At 40.5% G+C, this 20,593-nt stretch overlaps 2 protein-coding genes across 4 annotated transcripts in view; one reads left to right on the forward strand and one right to left on the reverse strand.

Annotated features, from left to right (window-relative positions):
- Nucleotides 1-6,444, reverse strand: znf593 (zinc finger protein 593). Of its 3 annotated transcripts, none has more exons than XM_088602962.1 (4): nt 6,299-6,444; nt 2,490-2,691; nt 1,616-1,678; nt 1-803 (listed from the first exon to the last, which is right to left on the reverse strand). In XM_088602962.1, the coding sequence occupies exons 2-4, from the start codon at nt 2,687-2,689 to the stop codon at nt 677-679; spliced, it is 390 nt and encodes a 129-aa protein (XP_088459088.1). In that variant the 5' UTR covers nt 2,690-2,691; nt 6,299-6,444; the 3' UTR covers nt 1-676. The 3 variants fall into 3 exon arrangements, with proteins under 3 accessions (XP_088459088.1, XP_088459089.1, XP_088459087.1); XM_088602963.1 differs by lacking the exon at nt 6,299-6,444 and adding an exon at nt 5,758-5,781; XM_088602961.1 differs by lacking the exon at nt 6,299-6,444 and adding an exon at nt 3,581-3,722.
- rlf (RLF zinc finger) overlaps nt 5,821-20,593 on the forward strand; it is a 27,482-nt gene continuing 12,709 nt past the window's right edge. The window contains exon 1 of the mRNA XM_088602952.1: nt 5,821-6,000. Within this exon, the coding sequence (XP_088459078.1) occupies nt 5,821-6,000 (180 nt within the window). The remainder of the gene's footprint in view (nt 6,001-20,593) is intronic.

Genomic DNA, 20,593 nt, shown 5'->3' on the forward strand with positions numbered 1-20,593 from the left:
TTAAAACTTGGACATTTTCTGATTTATTTTATTGCCTGTATACACACATTCCACAGGAGATCTTGCTGCCTAGGAGACCACGATGCTTGTTCATTAGGGCAGTTCCTCCTTGCTGAGCCAACACATCCCCTGTTCACAAACATCCTAGCGGGGGCATTTTGTACCAGGCGCTTCTTTGCAAATTATTAAAGGCATGTAGGAGATCACACTGATTTTAAAAGCACCTCCTGCTTGGAGAGGCATGTCTGGTGACAGTAGTTCAGGTGGGTATCACCATATCATCCATGCCATAAATACTAAAATTCGATTTGAACACAAAACAGGTTTTGCAACCATTCCACGAAAGACTGCAAAGAAGAGAACAACATTACATTTATTTTCTTCCAGTCCTTTTTTGAGCAGTCCCAGTGAACTAGCTGTGCCACAGCTATGCACACAACATTTGTCTGCTACAGCACATTCAATTTATAAGATGTGTGGTGTTGTTCAAATATACTGTATAAATATTTTGTCAAATTTCAAATCTATTAATAACCCCCCCCCTCCCCCCTTCTTCTCGCCTTGAGAAAGTAGCAGGAGGCACATCACATGGAAAGAAATGAGGTGTGTTGTTATTATAATGGAAGGATGAGGCCGGGAGAACAGTCTGTCAAGACTGATGAGGAGGCAGGGCTGTTCAGTTCATATCCTCCTCCACAGGCTGAGTGTGAACTTCCACAGCTTTAGGTGGGATGTAAGAGCCCATTCCTGCAGCTCTCTCTGCCTCTGCCTGGGTGTAGGGCTCTTCTCTGAGCTGTTTCAGCCTATGGGGATAAACACAGTGACACCCATGTCATGGCAGCACAAGTGTTATGACCAGAGGAACCATAATAGCAAGCTATAGGACAACGACTGAATAGCAGAAACTGTTTCTTTCTTTCCCAAATCACAAAACACACAGTGACACATCTGGCTTCCACACCAAAACACTCTAACCTGCACTATTCAATCACTATGAAAGCAAATAGTGAAAAGCAAATAATGAAAGCACTATGAAAGCAAGCAGTCAACATTCCACTGTCTTCTGTAAAACTTTGATCCAAGTTGTGCACATCTCAGAGTATCATCACACGAAACAAACAGCAAACAAGTCTGTCTACTGCTATGTCATGGTTTGTAGAACAAGTACTTTTTATAAAGTCGTGCAGAATCAACTCTTAAAATTTTGACTTAAGATTCAGAGAATATTAGATCAAAAGATTTGGTTAAACAAGCAGAGAATCTACACGAATCCCATCCTTGCATTTGCAGGTTTTTGTGCAATGTCGTAGATGAATGTATTTTTTTGTTTCCAAAAACAAAAAATGCATGGTATTATATTGTGACTCTGGATTGAAATACTCAAGCAAACAAATCAATTTTTAAACTTTTTAAAATACATATTTATTTTTAATATCTTAAAAATTAATCCAGAATTAAAACCATGTTACTCATAGGGATTAAAGGTTTTCAACACTGTGCAGCATTTCTCTTAAATGTTTTTGTTGTTTCTTTCCCAGATTTATTAAAGTATTTTTTGGTAAAACATCTTAGAATCCAAATACTGTAAATCATAAAACAGTCACGATCGCACTACCTCCTCTTGTGGACTTTGGTCTTGAAGTGCTCTTTCAGGGTTTTCAGATCAACGAAGTATCGCCTGGATCAAACACCAAAAAAAAAACAAGCAAGATTTCAGGTCCGGCATCGCTCTGGATCAGCTCTGACTTGTCACATAGGGGATTTACCTGAATTCTCTTCAGGAGTAAAGCCAACTCACCCCTCTGCTAGAGACATACCTTCATATTATCCCTCCATCCATTTTCTAACCACTTCATCCAATTCAGGATCGCCCTAGGAGCCGGAGCCTATCCCAGCAAGCAACTGGCCCAAGGCAGGATACACCCTGGATGGGACACAGGTCTACTGCAGGGCACACACACAGACATGCACGCACTCTCACTAGGGGGATTTTCCCAGAAGCCTACCCGTCTTTGGTCTGTGAGAGGAAACATACATGCCAGCAGCCACATCACCCTGCAACTCACAATTGACAGCCCATTGAAGCTAAGCAGGTGAGAGCCTGGCCAGTACCTAGACAGGAGCCCTCTTGGGAAAAACTAAGGTTGCTGCTGGAAGAGGAATTAGTGGGGTCATAATAATCCTCATCGCTCTGTTCTCCTCCCCACTGAGAGCTGGGGTGTGGTGAGTGTACTGGAGCACTATGGCTGCTGCTGCATCATCCAGGTGGGGGCTGCACATTGATGGTGGTGGTGGAGGGGATTATTACCTGTAAAGCGCTTAGAGTGGAGTGTCCAGAAAAGCGCTATATAAGTGTAAGCAATTATTATTATACAAACTGCATAGTGCCCTAGTGCTACAAGGCAGCAATGCTAACCACTGCGTCAACTTTTTCAAGCAAAGCCCAAGGCGATGCAATAATTCAGTCCAGAGAATCGGCGCACACTCACGCGCAGTGCAGGCAGTAGTGCTGAGCGTTCCCTGTGACGTCGTAGTCGACCTCCTGATTCAGCAGCTTGTCTGCGTTCCCAGCCCTCATGTCCTCGTGGATCTGATCCAGGTCCTTGGTCCTGCGCTTGGTCTTCCACAGCTTCGCAATGTTCTTCTTCTTGTCACTCTTGTGGTTTCCAGTGCTCTTGGACTTGCCCATGGCTAGGTCATGCACACAATGACAACACGACCGCAACATGAACACGATCCCGGATACGGGACTCAATTTTTTTAAAAGTCAGATTGGGATAATGGGATAATTCCAGCTAAATGTTTTATCAATAACACTTTATTGATAAAACACGAACACAGGTGCCATCTGGTATTTTGCTCGAGAAAACACAACATACTGCTCGAGAAAACACAACATACTGGTGTTCGAGACAACAACTGGGGCGGAGTGGGGGCACTGTGGCTAAGGATCTGCGCCTGTGGCTTGAAGGTTGCCGGTTCAAATCCCGCAGCCGGCAGATATCCTACTCAGTTGGGCCCCTAAGCAAGGCCCTTAACCCCAGCTGGCGCCATATAAATGGCTGACCCTGTGCTCTGACCCCAAGCTTCTCTCCCTGTCTGTGTGTCACATGGAGAGCGAGCTAGGGTATGCAAAAAGACAAATTCCTAATGCAAGAAACTGTATATGGCCAATAAAGTGATCTGATCTTAACATCTCAGTGGGTGGACCTTGTAACCATGCTGGAGGAGTAGTTAGGAAATTGATTAATTTGATCAGAATCTGAAGAGATATAAGGTGCAAACACTGCTGTCAGTACGTTAGTTACCTCCATTAGTTAATGTAGGATCAACAGCTATGGGGAAAATAACCATTTATATTTATATACAGCGGTTTTCTTTAATCCCTCTGTAACAAATACATGCAGTCAAGAAATGGAAATTAGGGTAGCAAAGTTTAAGACAGTTGTGGTCGGTTACAGCAAGCAAAACAACGAATTTCGCAATCCAGTCTTCAGATCGCTAATTTACGTTAGCGTTTTGTCTCGCTTAATATCAACAGACGTCTAAAACCAGCCTTATAAAAACAGAAATAGTCTACCTTTATAATCCTCTTCTCCACCAACCGCACTTTCCCCCAGTTTTTCACACAACACACGTGTTTACCTTCCAACCTCCACATGACTCCTTCCGGGTCAAATCACAACGTAGCCATAAACTATTTTCTCTCCATAGAAATATCTGCGCTACTACCGAAAGGGGGCAGCTTAGACTCTGCTTAATTGTAGAACTGTTTACAATTTTGTGGACGAAAGATAACTTTTTGCTGTATACCCGCAGCTATGGGATTAAAAATGGGATTTACCATTAAATACATCGTTATTACTATATATCTCCGTACTCTTTGGAAATGAATATCCCGCAAAAACGTTAAATTAAATAATCTTTTACCTATACCAATTCTGCCAAATCGCACTAGACAAGTGCTGTCGATCTCACGGCAAGGACCAAATTTCACGAAACTTCTCAAAATAGTTGTAAAGCACCGTGTTCCCTGAACTACATGCCGGGATAATTAGATACTTTTAAATAATTTTAAATATTATATAATTATCCACTGGTATAATTAATTATAATTTCAATCCACAAATCCAAGCAGATATTCCTGTTATTAATGCGCGTGGATTTCTGCGTTCAACGTTGTTGCCCTGGATTTGCGAGTGTTTGTGTTTTACTTTTGCGATAGCTTTTAAAGGGTATTAAAAACGCTCTATTGTGAAACACTGTGCTCTGCCTAGCGGGTAGTAGCTGCTTGGGGCTTTGGGCTTCTCTCTGATGTTTCACTGCAGGGACTCAGACTAAATTCGCATTTTCCCTCTACTGACACCAATGTGACAATTTTCAAGACAAGTTCGGTGGAAGGCATTCAACAATAACAGCACTCAAGGTTAGCTGAGAAATTAAAGCACAACTGTATAGAAAACGAAGAAACGGGGATGTGATACACAGAATATCCAAACCTGCAAAGGACTTCCATATTTATAGCTCCCTGATGTTTTTTGAGAAAAAACAAAAACAAAATGCGAGCTGTCTTTTGTTAGGAATTTGCAGGCCAACTCTTGCCAAGCTGATCCCAGCATTGTTTAATTCCTTAGCAAGAAGCCTTCACTTCATCTTTGTTATTAGTAAGCCCCCCTCATACAAACCTCCCCAGGCCTGCCTGAGTTCCAACTGTCACTCCTGTGGCCACTTATCACATGAAAATTAAACACATGATCCAAAAAATGTTTCCTGACTCACTCAGTTTCGTTAATGGCCATTTTGAGCATTTCAAATGAGATATAATTGGCTCAAATAAAATGGCTCAAATTTATTTTGGATGTATGCGGTCAGAAAAACGTCCTGAATGCTGCTCCAATCCCTGATGAAGTTCTATCAAGAAACAGGGTAGAGAAGTAGAAATAGACAAGAAAGGTGTTTTTTCTAAAGACATGGGGGCTATCTTCAGTGAAATGCAAATCACTGATCTTTTCAAAGTAAAGGAGAACTTTCCAATAATGGGTTAATCGCATTAAACATTTGACAGAAATCGGTACCATTGGATACCGTTTTCTGCAAGTAGATAAAGCCCTTCTCTGTCTCTGGGCCCATGTATAACGTTGAATATATTTTCGAATATATTATAGACATAGATGTGACATTTATCTTGTGGAAAATAAATAAACATATTAAACAAAAAAACAACAACAAAAAGCTGTGGTACACTAGAATCGAGTTTAGTTTTTATGCACAGACAAAAAAAAAGAGTCAGATTAAAGTTTATAAATGGATTCAATGTAGTTAATATTCCTGACATAACTGCAAAGTTTTAGTGTTTCACTGTCTGCAATCATCACACATAAAAAGTGTTATGTGACTCATCTCTTCAGCAAAAGTGTCGAACACTGGGGCAGCTGATAGGAGTAGCTCCAACCACAGATTTCCTATCATTTGCATATATATGGTTACCGTCGCTTAAAGCGGAATTACTTGTGAACCAGACTTTAAAAAGGACGTGTACTTCAGACCGTGCTTCGTTACACAAAGGGTTGTGGGTGTTTGGAGCAAGACGTTAACATCTATCTAATCATAAAACGTAGATTCTGCCGACCTCATATAAAACAAAGACGACGATCCAGCCAGCAGACTCAAGCCTGAACGTCGACATCGTTAAAAACGACAAGTTTAAAAAAAAAAAAGTGTGTGTCTGTGTGGTGAGGGAGGGAAACGCTGCTGTACCTGAAGCCGTCCCGCAGCGGGTCACGTGACGTGAGTGCGTACGCGCCGTGGCTGACAGTGAAGATGGCGGACGGGGAGGGAGGCAGCAGGCTGGATGGTAGGGCTCGGCCGCAAGACGCGGGCGAGCACTCTCTCTGCGCCATGGACAGCTTACTGGACACGCTGGGCGGGCTGGAGGACGAGCTACGCGGGCAGGGGGTCTCGGAAACCTCCACCGCCGAGTACTGCAACCGCTTCTGCCAGGTAACGGCTGAAACGCGCACACAAAAAAAAACGGGATGTTTTGGCTCGCGTACGCGGAGGAGAGAAACTGCAGGGCCGAGAGACAGGAAGGCGGCGGGCGGGGGGGATCGCAGCTAGAGACTTGTTTTTTTTCTTTTTGTAATGGCAGGCGGCCCCGCTAGGGAAACAAAGGGACTTGCATGTCGTATTTCGCCAAGAGGGTGCGGAGATGGGGGGTTCGATCCCTGAAGGGAAGATGTTTTTACATGAAATACCCGGGGTTTGCGTGCTGGTGTCGGGGACGGCTGTGGTCTCCTACCTTAGTAACTGATGGGTCGCGGAAAGGGACTTAACGTTTCTTTTTTTTTCCGTGACGGAAACATTTTTTTTTCTTCTCCCGGGTTAAAAAATTTCCATTTGAAGCCCAACGTAGCGGTAAATAGCCCAGCGCTCACCCCTCTCTGTTAAAACTAAAATGTGTAAAGTATCAAATTGTAGGGGCGGGGCAGCATCTTGTTGGTCCTGCACGCACGCACACACACACACGCCGTATTTATTTTGAGATGCAGTAGCTTATGCGGTGATATCAGAGTCTTTTAAACGTGGGGTTTAAGAAACCCGGTGCAATACTTCAGACAGAGTGGCGGTGCCCGTTTCTATGCAATCTTAAAAACCAGGCGTCGATTGCTGTCGAACAGGTATTACGATTGCACGATCTACGTATACAAACCCCTGGTCGTACTGGACCTGTAACTCTGGTTTGCTTTGAGCCACGGTTCCTCCAAATGCTGGGATGAGCTGAAAAAGTGGCAGTCCGGCCAATAAACCAATAAACAATAAACCGGCGCGTTTGAAGGCATCTTTGACGATAGTGCTTAGGTGTGTAACGAACAGTGGACGTAGAGTTCACATTTAGTCGTTGTACAAAACTAAAAGGTGTCCAATGACGTCACTTGACAGCGAATTGAATAATTTCAGTAATAATAGCAGAGTCGTTACTTTAAATACCTTCTACTATGGATAAAGCAAAATGGTAAGTTCTGTATGTTTTTATAAATTAAACTCGTTAGCGCAGTTTTAGGACGATAAATATACATTTCACAATAAACATTAGCTATGCATGAGCACATAGCCAAGTCGGCACAAAGAACCACTCGATGATTAATTTGATTTTATAATAAGGGTGCCTTTTTATATCTGACCTCCAAACGTTGTAATATTATTTCTCTTGCCTTTTTGCCTAGATGTGCAGATTGCATGTTGAAAACATGCCTGTTTGGGTCAGTGCATGTCGTTTATAGAAATCAGGAAGTGCTTAATGGAGCTCAAGACTAATGTGAGGAGCATTTTATTAAGAAAAGAGGCGTATCCCTAGAAGCTTTGATTTGAATCCGACCAAAATCTCTGTCCAGATTTCAAACAGTTAGCAGTTATGAGAAGTTTATAGAAAATTAAGATAAAAGCAACAAGTCTTGGTAGATGCGTTAAGCAATTTGTTTCGTCTTTGTGCTTTAAGAATAGTCTGCAGCCTACTCACAGAAAAATAAGTCTATAGTATTGCAGTGGTACTGATAGTTTGAAAAACACTGTAATAGGATATTCTCAGCAGTCTAGGTTGTATACCTATTTGAACAACCTTTCAAGGTATTGTATGTTTAAATGGAGTATAATTGACATGCACTGAAACAGCGTTTATATATGCATGCAGAAATGTGTCATGCAGACTTCTTGGTGGAGCATTAGGTAGTATATAATGCACTGTCACAGTCATTTCAAGACTCATGTATAAATTGGAAGTCATGAAACATGGTGACTTGAAAAATGCATTACTCCTGAGATGAAGTGGAGGCTGACATGTTGACTGCCAGTCTTGTTTTTTGTAACGCTTATGATCATATTGAGCTCATCTCAATATTAATCTTGTTTATTTTCTTTAATCCATTGTAATTGATTATGTTCCATGTTTTTAGAATTGTTCCTGCTAAACGCAGAAAGCACATGAGATATAAGAGAACACCCTACTAGTCTCATTACTGTCTTTGCCAGAATTGCTAAGACCTTTTTAAAAGCTGCATATAAATATTCTGTCCTCTGTAAAGTGCATCCCGTTTATGAGAGTGCTTGGTTTTCATGTGAAATGTGTTCACACGCTAGTTCCATAAGCCTTTGTACTGTATTTAGTTACTTCGAAGAATCTGCTTTCTTTTAGCACTCTTTTCCTTTTGCTGCTGTTGTAGGGGCCAGCACATTTCCTGAATGTGCTTCTCCTTTTTTATCCTCTGATATCGTGTTGTTCTATTTCAGTAGTAATTACACAGCCCAGCTGCTCACAGCTTCACCACGCTCAAATTCGCAGTCCTTTTCCTTGCTGTGGGATAGTGTGTGTTACTGGGGGGATTGTCTGATCTTGTGGCCTATAGACACATTTACACAAAGAAAGGGAAATGCTGCTCACCTACAGTAGCTCATGGTTTTACCTTTATAGGAACAACCTGTGCTTAAACTCAAGTGTTAAAGCCTTTCCCAGTTCGAAAACCTCATTAGGAATTGAGAGTGAACTTACTGCTTGGATGCCTTTTGACTGTTCAGTCTACCCCTCAGTGAGTTGCTCTGCTTCAGAGCAAACAATATCAATAGTTTCAAATTGAATTAAATTGGAAGGGGGAAATTGCTGTAGTCATAGGTTCAACTAAGTTGCTTTGCTATCTTCAGTCCTTTTCCATTCCATTTATTTTAATGTCTTAAGTTAAGATGATTTTTTTTCTTATTTAGGGTACATGCAGCAGATAGTGTCTCAAACAGTATGTTAATTTGGGAAGTGCTATATATTTTTGAAGGGTAATAAACCAAAGATGCAAAATGTAAGAGTGCAGAAATCGAGAACTACTTGTTCAACAAAAAATATTGCATGCCTCTTACTTCTGGAATCAAATGGATGGCATTTTCACTTTGCTCAAAGTGTAAGATTACTGGGATAGGAAGATGTGAGCCATTAACAAACAAGCTAGGATCACTGCAGGTGATCAACCTTGATAAGCCTGTAGGAAGGCTACAGAGGTGCTATATGCTTGAACCTTTTGTTCTAAAGCAAACATCCAAATTGTGCTTTAAGTAAGAAAATTGTTACTTTATGCAGACTCACTGCATTAAAAGAAAAGTTGCACTCACACATTCAGTGCACATTATTGTGTCCTTTTTTAATTATTTTTCAGTGTTCATTTTTTGGTATTTGTGGTTGAAATAGTTCCACTGTCATACAGAAGCTGCTTGGACACAGCATATCGTTTATTTGCTTAGTAGCTCTGAGCCAGCTTAACTTGGCATTGGTGTGGAGCAGTGGTGAGGGTTCTGGATTTAAATCCCGTGTGAGGCACTGCTGTTGAAGCCATGAGAGAGGTACTTCACCTGAATTGTTCCAGTAAAATACCCAGCTTTATAAATAGGTACAAATGTAAATCACTTTGGATAAAAGCGTGAGCCAAATTATAATAATAATAATAATAATTGCTTACACTTATATAGCGCTTTTCTGGACACTCCACTCAAAGCACTTTACAGGTAATGGGGACTCCCCTCCACCACCACCAATGTGTAGCATCCACCTGGATGATGCGACGGCAGCCATAGTGCGCCAGAACGCTCACCACACATTATTAGTAGTAGTATGACGTACAAAATGAATTTTACATTAGGTAAGTAACAATCTTGTACATACAGCACACTACTCAAATTAAAAAAAATGTCCAGTACAAGCTAAAAGTGCACAGCAAGTGCTGGGCTAGGCAAAACAAGAATAATAAGAATTATAGTGGTATACAGTCATTGGGATGCCAAGCTGTGAAGAAGCCTGTCTGGTAGCTTCTTCTTCATGTCCACAGTAAACAGGGCTATAAGCCGATCACACGGCCAGCTTGAGAGTCAAGGACACATTGAGGAATGTAACTGAGAGCCGAGTGATCAGGTTCCCCTGTGTTTTTCCTCTCTTGGGTAAATGCTTGGTTAAGCCAGTCGAATATTGCTGCAGAAATATTTGAATGTGTCAACTTAGAGCCATCTGAGAGCTCTCCGAGCTTGACTTTTTTACTAATCGCCTTTGGCTACCGAGCAAAAAATGTGCCAGCCAGAGCAAAAGTGTTACTAGTCAGCATCTTATTTTTAATAGTAATGTTGCTTTATGTATTTTTTTATGTATAGAACAGTTGGGAAAATAGGTTTTTTCCTTTGATGCTTGCCCTGCTGTACACTCTCACTGCCACCTTTTATAGCTTTATGGGTGGAGTGATCTTGTCTTTTCCTTAGTGTTGATTATCAATATGTAATGTATGTTATAATATTTGAAATATTGCCAATATATCAACCCATTTAAGCCTCCAAAGCCATTACTGTTGTCATTATGTGGTGTAATAGAATATAATGCAATTTGGCAAGGGTGAAGTACTAAATTATAATTTCAGTAATTTAATTTAAAAAGTATAAAATGTTTAAAATGCATAGGAGGTTTTGACAATACTCATAATTCTCTTATGTCTGAGTTATTGAGTCAAACAGTGTACTACTGTATATAAAGCAAATATCTGATATTTATTGCAGCAGGAATGCGTTTTACCCCTTCAGGAAGTAGGTGATTAACTATGGCAGCCAGTGGGCTGCTATGAGCATCCACAGTTTAATAATATAATTTACCCTGTGAAGGATTGTCAGACCGAAGAAGATACATTTTTATCAGACTTCATTAAACTTTAAAACATTTCCTTGCAATATATTCTCTGTCTACCTTATGTATATTAATCTTCTTAAGAAGATTTAAAGAGTTTTACAATTCTGCATGAACTCAGGTGCCTGTATGGTTTTTCTCTACCAGTTCTGTTCTGAAAAATTTATATTATATTTGGTCACAACTTAGAGGGCCTTTTGAATAGCTGATGTTCCTGGAGAAACAGGTGCAGTCTGATGCGGTAGAGTAAGGTTTCTATGCAAATTAATTGATGCCAATGAGTGTTATGTAAATTATTTTTGAGGTGCAGTAACCAATTCATCCCAATTAATCCCAAAAAGCGGCTGTTAAGATGTTCTGTAAATTGTGGCAAAATTTCCAGGCGTATTTCAGAGTTGTACAGTATTCAGTCTTCAGAAACTTAAATGGATAAGAAAGCAGGCAGCCAAGATAGGTTTGTGAGGGAGAACCCTGCTAACCGTTAGCCGGGCTTTATGAAACTGGCCACCCAGTTTCAGGTTGAATAAAAGAATCAACAGAATGATAAACGGGTGAATTAATTTCTGGAAACTGAACTGTAAGAAGCAGAGGTTGACAATCTTAAGGAGTCATTGAGATTTTTTACTGTTGAGAATGTGGTTTAATTTCAGTTACTAAAGAATGAAAAGACTTCCCAGCAGAATTAAGGATCGTTTTTTTGTTACAGGACATAAATTGTTAATATAATTAAAGTATCAGTATTAGGTCTTGCACTCCCTTAAGGCCTGGGCAGACCTGCTGTGTAGTCTCTGGGATGTAAAGAACTTCTGCGTGTCCCCGGGTGTGGGCTGCAGTTCAGTTCAGTGGGCTGCTATGAGTATCCACAGTTTAATAATGTAATTTACCCTGTGAAGGATTGTGAGATCGAGGAAAATAAAAATTTCAGTGGTAGCTTAAATTTTGGTGCATGTTTATAAAATACGTTATCTCTCTTGTATCTCATATCCTATACTTACATAGATTTGAAGATACTCATGCACTTGAGTGCCATCAAAATTTCTCATTTCGTCTGATAAGTTCCATCTTTCTTATAGTCTTTGAGTCATTTACTGTAGCATTGGATTTTAAGTGTAAAGAAGAGAAGCGTATGGGTGCAATAATGTAGATGTATTCTTTGCCTGGCAGTTGTGCCAACTTTTGAGAATTCACTGTCGTTTGATTTAATCTGCTAAAAGTACATTCCTTTTAGGTGTTGAGTTGGGCATTTGGCGTTGCCTCAGGTTGTGCTTTGAATTGTCAGTATTTTAGGCTTTAATTAAGAGTAAAAGTGACATAATCCTTACAAGCTATGAATTTCCTAGCAGCATGTCTGTTGACTATAATTTCTCTGTCAGGTGATTTTTTTTTTTAGCAAAAATTTCAATCTCTGTTTTTTTAAGTCGTTTAATACTGTTGATTTCTTGCTTGTGTTCAGTTTCTCTTCCGTGATCACAACTCTCAAAATGCTGATCAATTAGGCCATCTTTCTTAGCAGCACAAGGGAGCTCGCAACGTCTTTCATGGCTTTTGTATGAGTTGTAGACAGACATTCACATGGAATATAACATGAACTGCATCAGATTTTTTACCATAAACATGAGGTAGTTTTATATTCCATTTTCATATATATACAGTCCTTTTGCTGACTTCCATGACTATACCAGGAATTAATATTTCGCGGTGGCACTGTGGCTAAATATCTGTGCCTGTGGCAGGAAGGTTGCCGGTTCAAATGCTGCGGCCGGCAGAGGAATCCGTTGGGCCCCTGAGCAAGGCCCTTGACCCCAGCTGCTCCAGGGTTGCCATATAAATGGCTGACCCTGCACTCTGACCCCAAGCTTCTCCCTCCGTCTCTGTGCCTGTGTGTCTCATGGAGAGCAAGCTGGTGTATGCGAAAAGACAAATTCCTAATGCAAGAAATTGTATATGTCTAATAAAGTGATCTTATCTTATCTAATATCTATCATTTCCATTTATTAAAATAATCCTTGTGACACTGTTAGGATCATAGGATGATTATTCTATCTAGTAACTTGCCCTTTTGCATGTGTTTTTAGCAGTGTATTGTCATCTGCACATCTGAGAATGCCAGGTTAAAAATATCAGCCTGCCATAGTGTGAAAAAACTCAATTCTGAGCTACATGTAGGTCTTGGCTGGAATTAGGTTGCCCAAGTTTAAAAAAGGTCTGTGCCAGTAATAGTGAAAACACAGCTGAGTCCCACAACCAGATCAGAAATGGGAATTGAGACTGTCACACTCATCCGTTTGTAACTGGGAATCCCCAGGTGTGTCATGAAATTCTCCATGCTTTGCCAAGATTAGGCAGTGTGCAGCTGGCGAGGGAGTTCTCATTTTTCTGTGTTAAGGCACCCCATGTCAATGGCTTTGTAATTGTTGGCAGTAACTGGATTACATTTAGGCTCAACTGTGCTAGTTCCAAAGACAAATAGAAACCCTTGACAGCAGAGGCCAGGTTGAGTCGTTGCTGGAGGGTCCAAGTTTGTCTTCTGAGTGTTCGATTCAGCGCGTTCTGATCAGTGGAACGGCCTGGGCACATACGCATGCGGTTTTATGATTGATGTGTCACCACGTGTAGTGGAGTATAACCAGAAAGTAGGGACATATCCAGCAAGGCTCCAGACTGCGACTAAAGTGGTTGAAAATGTGGCCACATAATGTTTGGTGACTGTTCTATAAGACTGTTTGCTTCTGGGTGACTGAGACTGAACAGCAGTGTCTTTGCCCTTTAAAAGAAGTGCAGGGACTAGTGAGCGGCTTCTTGCTAAGATTAATGGGATTCGTCCCAGTGAAAGTGGAAAATGAACATAAGGGATCATTTGCTTCCCCCCCCCCCCAGCATTAGCCAAAATCAATATTCAACCAAGTATTTTATATACCCAGAACAAAGTAGACAATGGCTCTATGAGTAAGACGTTTGTCCAGATCACTGAATCTTAAGTGCCACCATTTCTCATTGTGCATGTGATCCTCTTGAGCAGTCTTGCTTTCTTTTGACGTTTCTTTTTGCTGCTCCCAAAGCTGAGGTGGAGATGTGGTCAATGTAGCTGTGCTGGGCTCCTGACGATTGTTGTTAATTCTAAAACAGCAGTATGCTGTATACTTTCAGTGTGTGTTACAGGAGAGCAAGAAAAGCTGAGTCTTAGGTAATGAATTCATTGTTTAACGTAGTGAGTAAAAATTGCAAGTTCAAAACTTGTTTAAAGCTGCTTGATTGTTGATTCAAAAGTTGATCAAAATGCCTCCGAAACACACAAGGGGAGTAGAAAAGGGAAGAGTCAGTTGTGGCCACAGGTCAAGTTTTTTCAAAGTGTAGGTGACTGAATGAGGCAGCAAGGCCCAATCCTGGTGCCAGTGGGCTAACAGAAACCCACAGCATCAAGGGGGGTTACCTGAAAAGGTCAGTTAAGATAAGTGGCCCTTAAATGAAAGATAGTAACCAAGACAACCATTGTTTTCCTGCAAATAAATACAGCTTCACTACAAAAGTGAGTGCTGAACTGAGGTGAATGTATCTGAGCTGCTCACTCAAGGCTAGTCTGTGTATTGTGAGCCTTGCTTGCGCACCACCAAGCACCCTTTTACAATGGTGCGTTTGTCAAGAGACACCAGTCTCTTCAGTCCTGTACTTGGAATTGTAAACAGTGAACCTAGAATCTTGTTATAAAACAGTGTAAACTTCTGAATATACTGTGTACTAAATGAATTAATCTATTGGGCATCAAAAAATGCATTACTTAGCAGCAAAATAACATTTTCTATTATAGGAGGTTCACTGACATTTTAACAGACAGGAAAAATTCTTTAAGCTAATTAACATTTGTCATCTACATGCTTGATCAACCAGGGGTCTAGACTAAAAAAGACACAGGCTTTTAGTATCCTCTTAGAAGCAGTCTAGGCTGTACATCTGAGACTCTTGGTTGCATGATGATGTCTTGTGGGATTCTGTCCCTTTCCTTTTGTAGAGCCCAGACGAGCACCTGCCTGTTCGCTGGCCTCAGAGCCCCAGATGCTGTGCCTCATCCCACCTCATGTCAGAAATGTTCAGTGGTGCCGAAACCTGACGAGTAGAACATTAACTGCATACAAGTCACATTCTCATCTCATAAGTTGTGAGATTTATGCACATTGCGCCGCCCTGCTGCAGTGTTGTTGTGTTAAGGTAACCTTGCAGAAAGGGACACAAGAGGTTCCAGGGCCGTTGCTCAATCAGTATAGTACTTCCTGGTCAGGCAGGCAGCCATTGGTCAGCTCAGGTGGAGTTCTGTCAAGCTCAGGCTCTCCTGCTCACGCCATCGTGCTCGGGTTTCCCCATCGATTATAATGCGGTATTGTGACTTGTGGTTTCATGGATCATGGCCTGTAATTGATGGGCTGTTTGCCTACGTCTGTGAGCACCCCAGATGACCAGTGTAAGTGCCAGTGTGCAGGTTTAGTCCAGTCCCTTGAGCTTATTGATTCCTTCCTTTTGTGTTTTATTTTTTAAGATTCACCAGATTTGATATTAAACACACATTTGTTAAATTATCCCCTAACGTGTGCCTAATCAGCTTTCACTAATGCTGTGATTTACTACTTATACAGCAGTCAAAACCACTCAAGTGTATCGCATTCAGTCTTGACTATTCAGAGTGGTGCCAAAAACATTTAATCAATATCCAAAAATCCTTATTTTTTTCTCGCACAGCATGTATAAAACGTGACTTTTAATGCTCTCTGTTTGTTTAGATATTTTAGGAAGCTACGCTTTTTTGCACTTTTGATTCTCATTAACATGAAGCTTTCTTTAGTCCAGTATCCCTTTCAGGGGGTTAAACTAAGATTTTAGGACATAAAGGACATTTTCTTTGTCGCTGACTTGTCAGTGAGTTATTTGTTGAAATATCTGGTCTCCCACCCCAGTGGTCCATTAAAGTATTTCAGTTGCACAATTCAGGATGAACTGTTTTGATTGGTGGGGGGAGGGGAGTTTTGGGAGAATACTAGGGAAATGTATTAGTACTAGTATTAATAATAAAACCTAATCTTTCATTTTGTTGGATTTACTGTACGTTCTTAAACTTCTTGTATACTTGTGCTGTAATGGTGTAGTTTGAGACAAGTTTTTCCGTGCTTTGAAAAAACTAAAATGTTTTAGTGCATCTCAGTGTGGTTTCGTTGTGTAAAACTACACTGCTCTTGTTGGGCTTTGTTTTACACTAATAGGCACTGGTTTCTTTGATTTCATTGCCTTCATAGGTTATGCTCCTCCAATCTGTGAAGTTGAATTGAACAGCTATCCAAAGAGGTTTGACTGCTTTTTTATGCTGCAGTTGGTAAGAGATAATGGCTCTGTCTTCAGATGATCTGTCGTTTTCTTTTAATCATATGCCAGATTGTTGCTCATCAGTGCTATTTGAAAAAAATGAACAGTCGCTAAACAGCTTTTTCAGGCAGAAGTCAAAAAGAGTTCATTAGAACTTTTTTTGAGGTGAATTATAAGCCTTTAATTTCTTATGACCACTAGTTTCCTTTTAATCAGGTTCTAGCTTTTTGCAGGTTTCAGCTGAGCTTCAAGTGAGGTCAGGACTCATGGTCTTATCCCTGCCTGCTCTCCCTGCACTGGCTGGTGGGCATATTTTAGCAGCTGCCCTAACTTTGCTTTTAAAATGAAATCTTGACGTTTACTTGTGAATATTTAGATTTGTAAGCCTGTATTTGTAAACTGCTTACCGAAAGCCTGCCTCTTTTGAGTTTTTAGCCCTTGAGCCCTCGTCAACATTCTTAAATTGCATTTTATAGGCATGGCCTCATAAAGTCATTATTTCTATGTATATGAACTTGCTCTGATGGACCAGCTTTTCAGAAAGCATGTCATGTCGTACTGTAGGCGTCTGGGATAGGATCTGGCTTCAGGTGACCCTTGGAGGGACAGAGCAGTATCCTGAGGATGGAAATAAAAGTAATTTGGTTTCTAAAGTTCCAGTTCACAGAGGCTGTCATCTTCCTCCTCTCTCTTGCTCAGGCTTTCAAGGACTCAGCAGCTCCCTGAAGGCAGGCATGTTGCTGTAGCAACCACTCCTGTAGAATTTCAAGTGACCAGGGGCTGGCAGGAGCCATTTTCCAGACAAACCTCCTGCTAAACTTACCGGGAGGGAACAGCTGTATTGTCTCTTCCTCTGCCTAGAATTCTGTGTGCATGATAGCCTTGTGTGCACTAAAAACACAAGATGAGGACATGACACATGCCAGGAACCTTGGTAATGCTATTAGGCGGAGGCAGTTATGACCTTGCAGATCTAGTCCAAAAGCAAGCCTAGAATCTCTTGCCACTATCATATTTACAAGTCAAATGCAATGTGATCAATAGTACTTCTATCCAAAATATATCCATGTATTGCAGCAGACAATAAAGCTATTCCAGGAAGCATCACAAGTACATTATATCAGAGGGCTATTATTTTGGAGCAATAATGAGGATAGGCTTAGTTTTGAGATCACTTCCCAGTGTTGTGTCCATAGAACAGGATCGTAAAGAAAATGTGTTGAGCTGGATGTTTCTGTAATTCTGCATATCTTTTACATTGACTGACTTCATGTCTAAGGGCTGTCCTGTTACAGCAGCCATGTTTGTTACAGACCTCACGGCTTTTCTTTTGAAAAGAAAAAAGTTTCATGCATCAATTTCACCTTTGTATTGGTTTGGTTTAAGTCTTTTATGGAACCCAAGTAGTATTTGATTAGTACATTTAAAGCCTAGCATATCTCTAAATATATTTGATCATGAACTAATACATACACCAGTGCCCATGCAGTTTTGGAATTGAAACTGCCAGATTAATTTCTGCTTTTGAGATCAAATAGATACTGTGCTCATTTTGTAACATTTTTAGTTTCAGGATCTGACCCACTTTAAACTCAAACCTCCCTGAAATCTCTTCTGTCCTGCCTTTCCATTTTCCATAACCACTAATTTTACACCACAGATATATAGTGAGCTCTGTACTGTGCTCTAATATCAGTTAGGGTACTATAGGGAACAGCAAAAGATGAAGTGTAGTTGTCAGCAGTCAACAAGCTTCAAAAATAAATTCTTTGAAGGTAGCAGACCAAAACACCGCAGGCAAGGCATTTTAAAGATACAAGCAATTTACAAGACGTTAAAAATATCTTAGGAAGATTAGGACACTTTCTCCACTGGGAATACAGCTCTTAAATTTAGTTTGCAAGAGCTTTGAAATAGCCTGTGCCTAGGAAAAGATTTTTTTTTACAGAAGACATCTGGGGAATTGCAAGTGGTGATCTTGACATTTCCCTGGGTATACCTGTCTGAGTGAAAAAGCCACACAGTCTGGAGTTGCTCCCTGTGGACTACACTCAAGAGCAATGCACACTGGTTTTTCATGGCTGGAAGCTGTCTAGGCACCATTCCAGCCGACTGCCTTTCTCTCAGGTGTATATTTGTTAGTTGCTGATAGACAGGGAGGTTCTTTTCAGCCCCTTCCTAAGTCCTAATTGAGTTGCTTTAAAATGCTCTTTTAATCGTGGAGAATTTGTATCAATGGCATTGTGTTCATGGACATTATTCTCATAGTTTGTTTTCCCCCTTTATATACAGTCAGTTAGCAGTACGGTGCTGAGAAAGGGGTGTGTGTGTACTCAAATGAATAGGTGAATGTAAAGGTTTTCCTTAACCTTTTACATGGGTATTTTAAACAGCAGAGGTGCCCTGATTGGATATCAGGACAGGTATTTGGCTTAACATCAGTGACTTCACACTGTCTTCAGAATACAAGATACTGACACCACTCTCCTGATCACCTGTTTGATGTGTTAAACATTAGTTTGCTCTTTTAGTTCTCTATGGGTTGTGCTCGGTGCACAACCACTTGATATGTCTGTTCTGTGTATTTATGGTATGGAATTAGGAATGATTAGTGGATGAATTTTATATGTGTGGTTGATAATTGAAAATGTACAGTATGTCTTTTTATGCTTTGAGTCCTATTAGAATCCTCAAGGAGAAAAGACACCACTTTATGCAGACACTTAGAAGTCCCTGTTGTGATTTCTGTTCATCTCCTTCATTGTTACTTTCTGCTGTTAAATTAGTCCTAAAGCATTTAAGTGCCGGGATCGTCTTATTTTTACTCTATCTCGGTGTCATATCCGCTCTCTGCATAACTATGCATTTTAAAATGTGGGGGTGGTGGCAAGTTAATATTCATAAGAACATGGATCCACACTGATCCTCCTTAAAATAGAGTATCATTTCAAATGCTGTTGAGGATAGTTACATATTCTTTCTTTACTCTGCTTTTCTTAAACAGGGAGGCACCTACTATAGCTATGTGTTCTATATTAGTTTATCTGCCTGGCTGTGTTTTGTCACACCCATTTGCATTTAAACACCAAAGCCGCCTGCATGCAGAAAGGAAGAATGATTGTTCTTCCTCCAGAGCCAGATTCTTTTTTCGTAGCCAGCTGATTAGTGGGTGTTGTTACAATACTTCAGACATGCTGCTGCTAGTAAATGCATCACTGTTTAATCAATAAAATGTGTTGCATAGGTTTCCTGATATCAAAACTGATAATTCCGTATTTAAGTCACTTTTTTGTGTGCCTCTCCTTTTTAAGGGTTTTTCATAATTTGTATTGTCAGATAAATAGTTTGTTTCACAGTTCATCTTCATTGGTTTGTATTAATTTATTAGAGGCTTATAAAGCAGTGTCTTTAAATGCATATCACTCTGCTTGACATTAAAAGAAATATTGATACTAACATCCTTTATTATGGGAATGTACATAAGATGTATGTATCAGGTTTGTGCTAGTTTTTGTGTCGGATATGCAAACTTGGAACACAATTCTTAAAATGTGCCCCTATTAGTCTCAGAATAATTTACCACGTTTCGATTTTTTTTTCTAAAGGCTGGAATAAATTAAAAACCTAGCAAGTTGACTCTAGGTCAACCTTGAAATCAAAATGATATTGCCTTTTTTCTGCTATGTTTTTTCTCTGTGATTCTTTGTGTTTCTTTCTTCAGGCCTAGTTGTTTTGGCAAGTACACTTTTAGTAAACTTCAGGTGCTGTCCTGTTCAGGAGTACATTACTGTGCATTTCTTTTCAAAATGTGATTAATATTGAAAAATCAAAAAGAAACAAATTTTCATACTTTAAATACACAATTTATCTATTTTTCTTACCAAAATTGTGGAAGTTCAAGAAGGACAGAAAACCTATTTTATCAAGTGCCACATTTGTTTCTGGGTATCCATCTATCTCAGATCTTAATGAAATAAACCAGTTAATTGGATAAGTCAAATAAGCCATTGTCCCAGTACAAATTAATTGCTAACTTCTTGAAGCCAACACATTAGGACCAGGGATGCCTACCCCTGGTCTGGAAGGTAACTGACCACAAAAGTCAAATATTTTGCTTATTCAGCATTAATTCTGAGCACTCAGCTGATAGCTGCGCCTGACTTTTTCAGAGGTCTTTCTCTTTCCGCTGGTACCTTAGGCAGGTAGTCCAAACATCACCACGGGCCCTGGTACCAGCTATTGTTGTGGGAGATCTCCTCTTCACAGCTTTCCAGAGATTCAGGAGGAGCCCTCAAATCATTTGCCGTCTTGTTTGAGCAAGGGATACATCACATTTTTGGGTTGGACGTCCATTGTTCTGCTACTGGGTCCTCAGCCAAAGCAGTGCCTGCATGCAGTGGAATCTGTTGGACGCCAGTCATGAGCCCAGACACTTACAATAACCCCAGAGCAAAGGAAAGTCTTATCCTTATCAAGTGAGGAAACCTCACCCTGTACCCTGGGACAGCCCCAGAAAAGGGCCTGATAACAGATCCTCACTTTACAAAAGCTGTT

This window comes from Lepisosteus platostomus, chromosome 13 (assembly GCF_059453375.1).
Source record: "Lepisosteus platostomus isolate fLepPlt1 chromosome 13, fLepPlt1.hap1, whole genome shotgun sequence".
Taxonomy (NCBI): domain Eukaryota; kingdom Metazoa; phylum Chordata; class Actinopteri; order Semionotiformes; family Lepisosteidae; genus Lepisosteus; species Lepisosteus platostomus.

Bases quoted from the DNA above. Each gene is read 5' to 3' on its own strand.
- znf593 (XM_088602962.1), bottom strand. From the start codon at position 2,689: ATGGGCAAGTCCAAGAGCACTGGAAACCACAAGAGTGACAAGAAGAAG. The intron at 1,679-2,489 runs GTGAGTGTGCGC...TGTTTGATCCAG, and splicing joins CACTACTGCCTGCACTGCGC to GCGATACTTCGTTGATCTGA. The intron at 804-1,615 runs GTAGTGCGATCG...TTATCCCCATAG, and splicing joins ACCAAAGTCCACAAGAGGAG to GCTGAAACAGCTCAGAGAAG.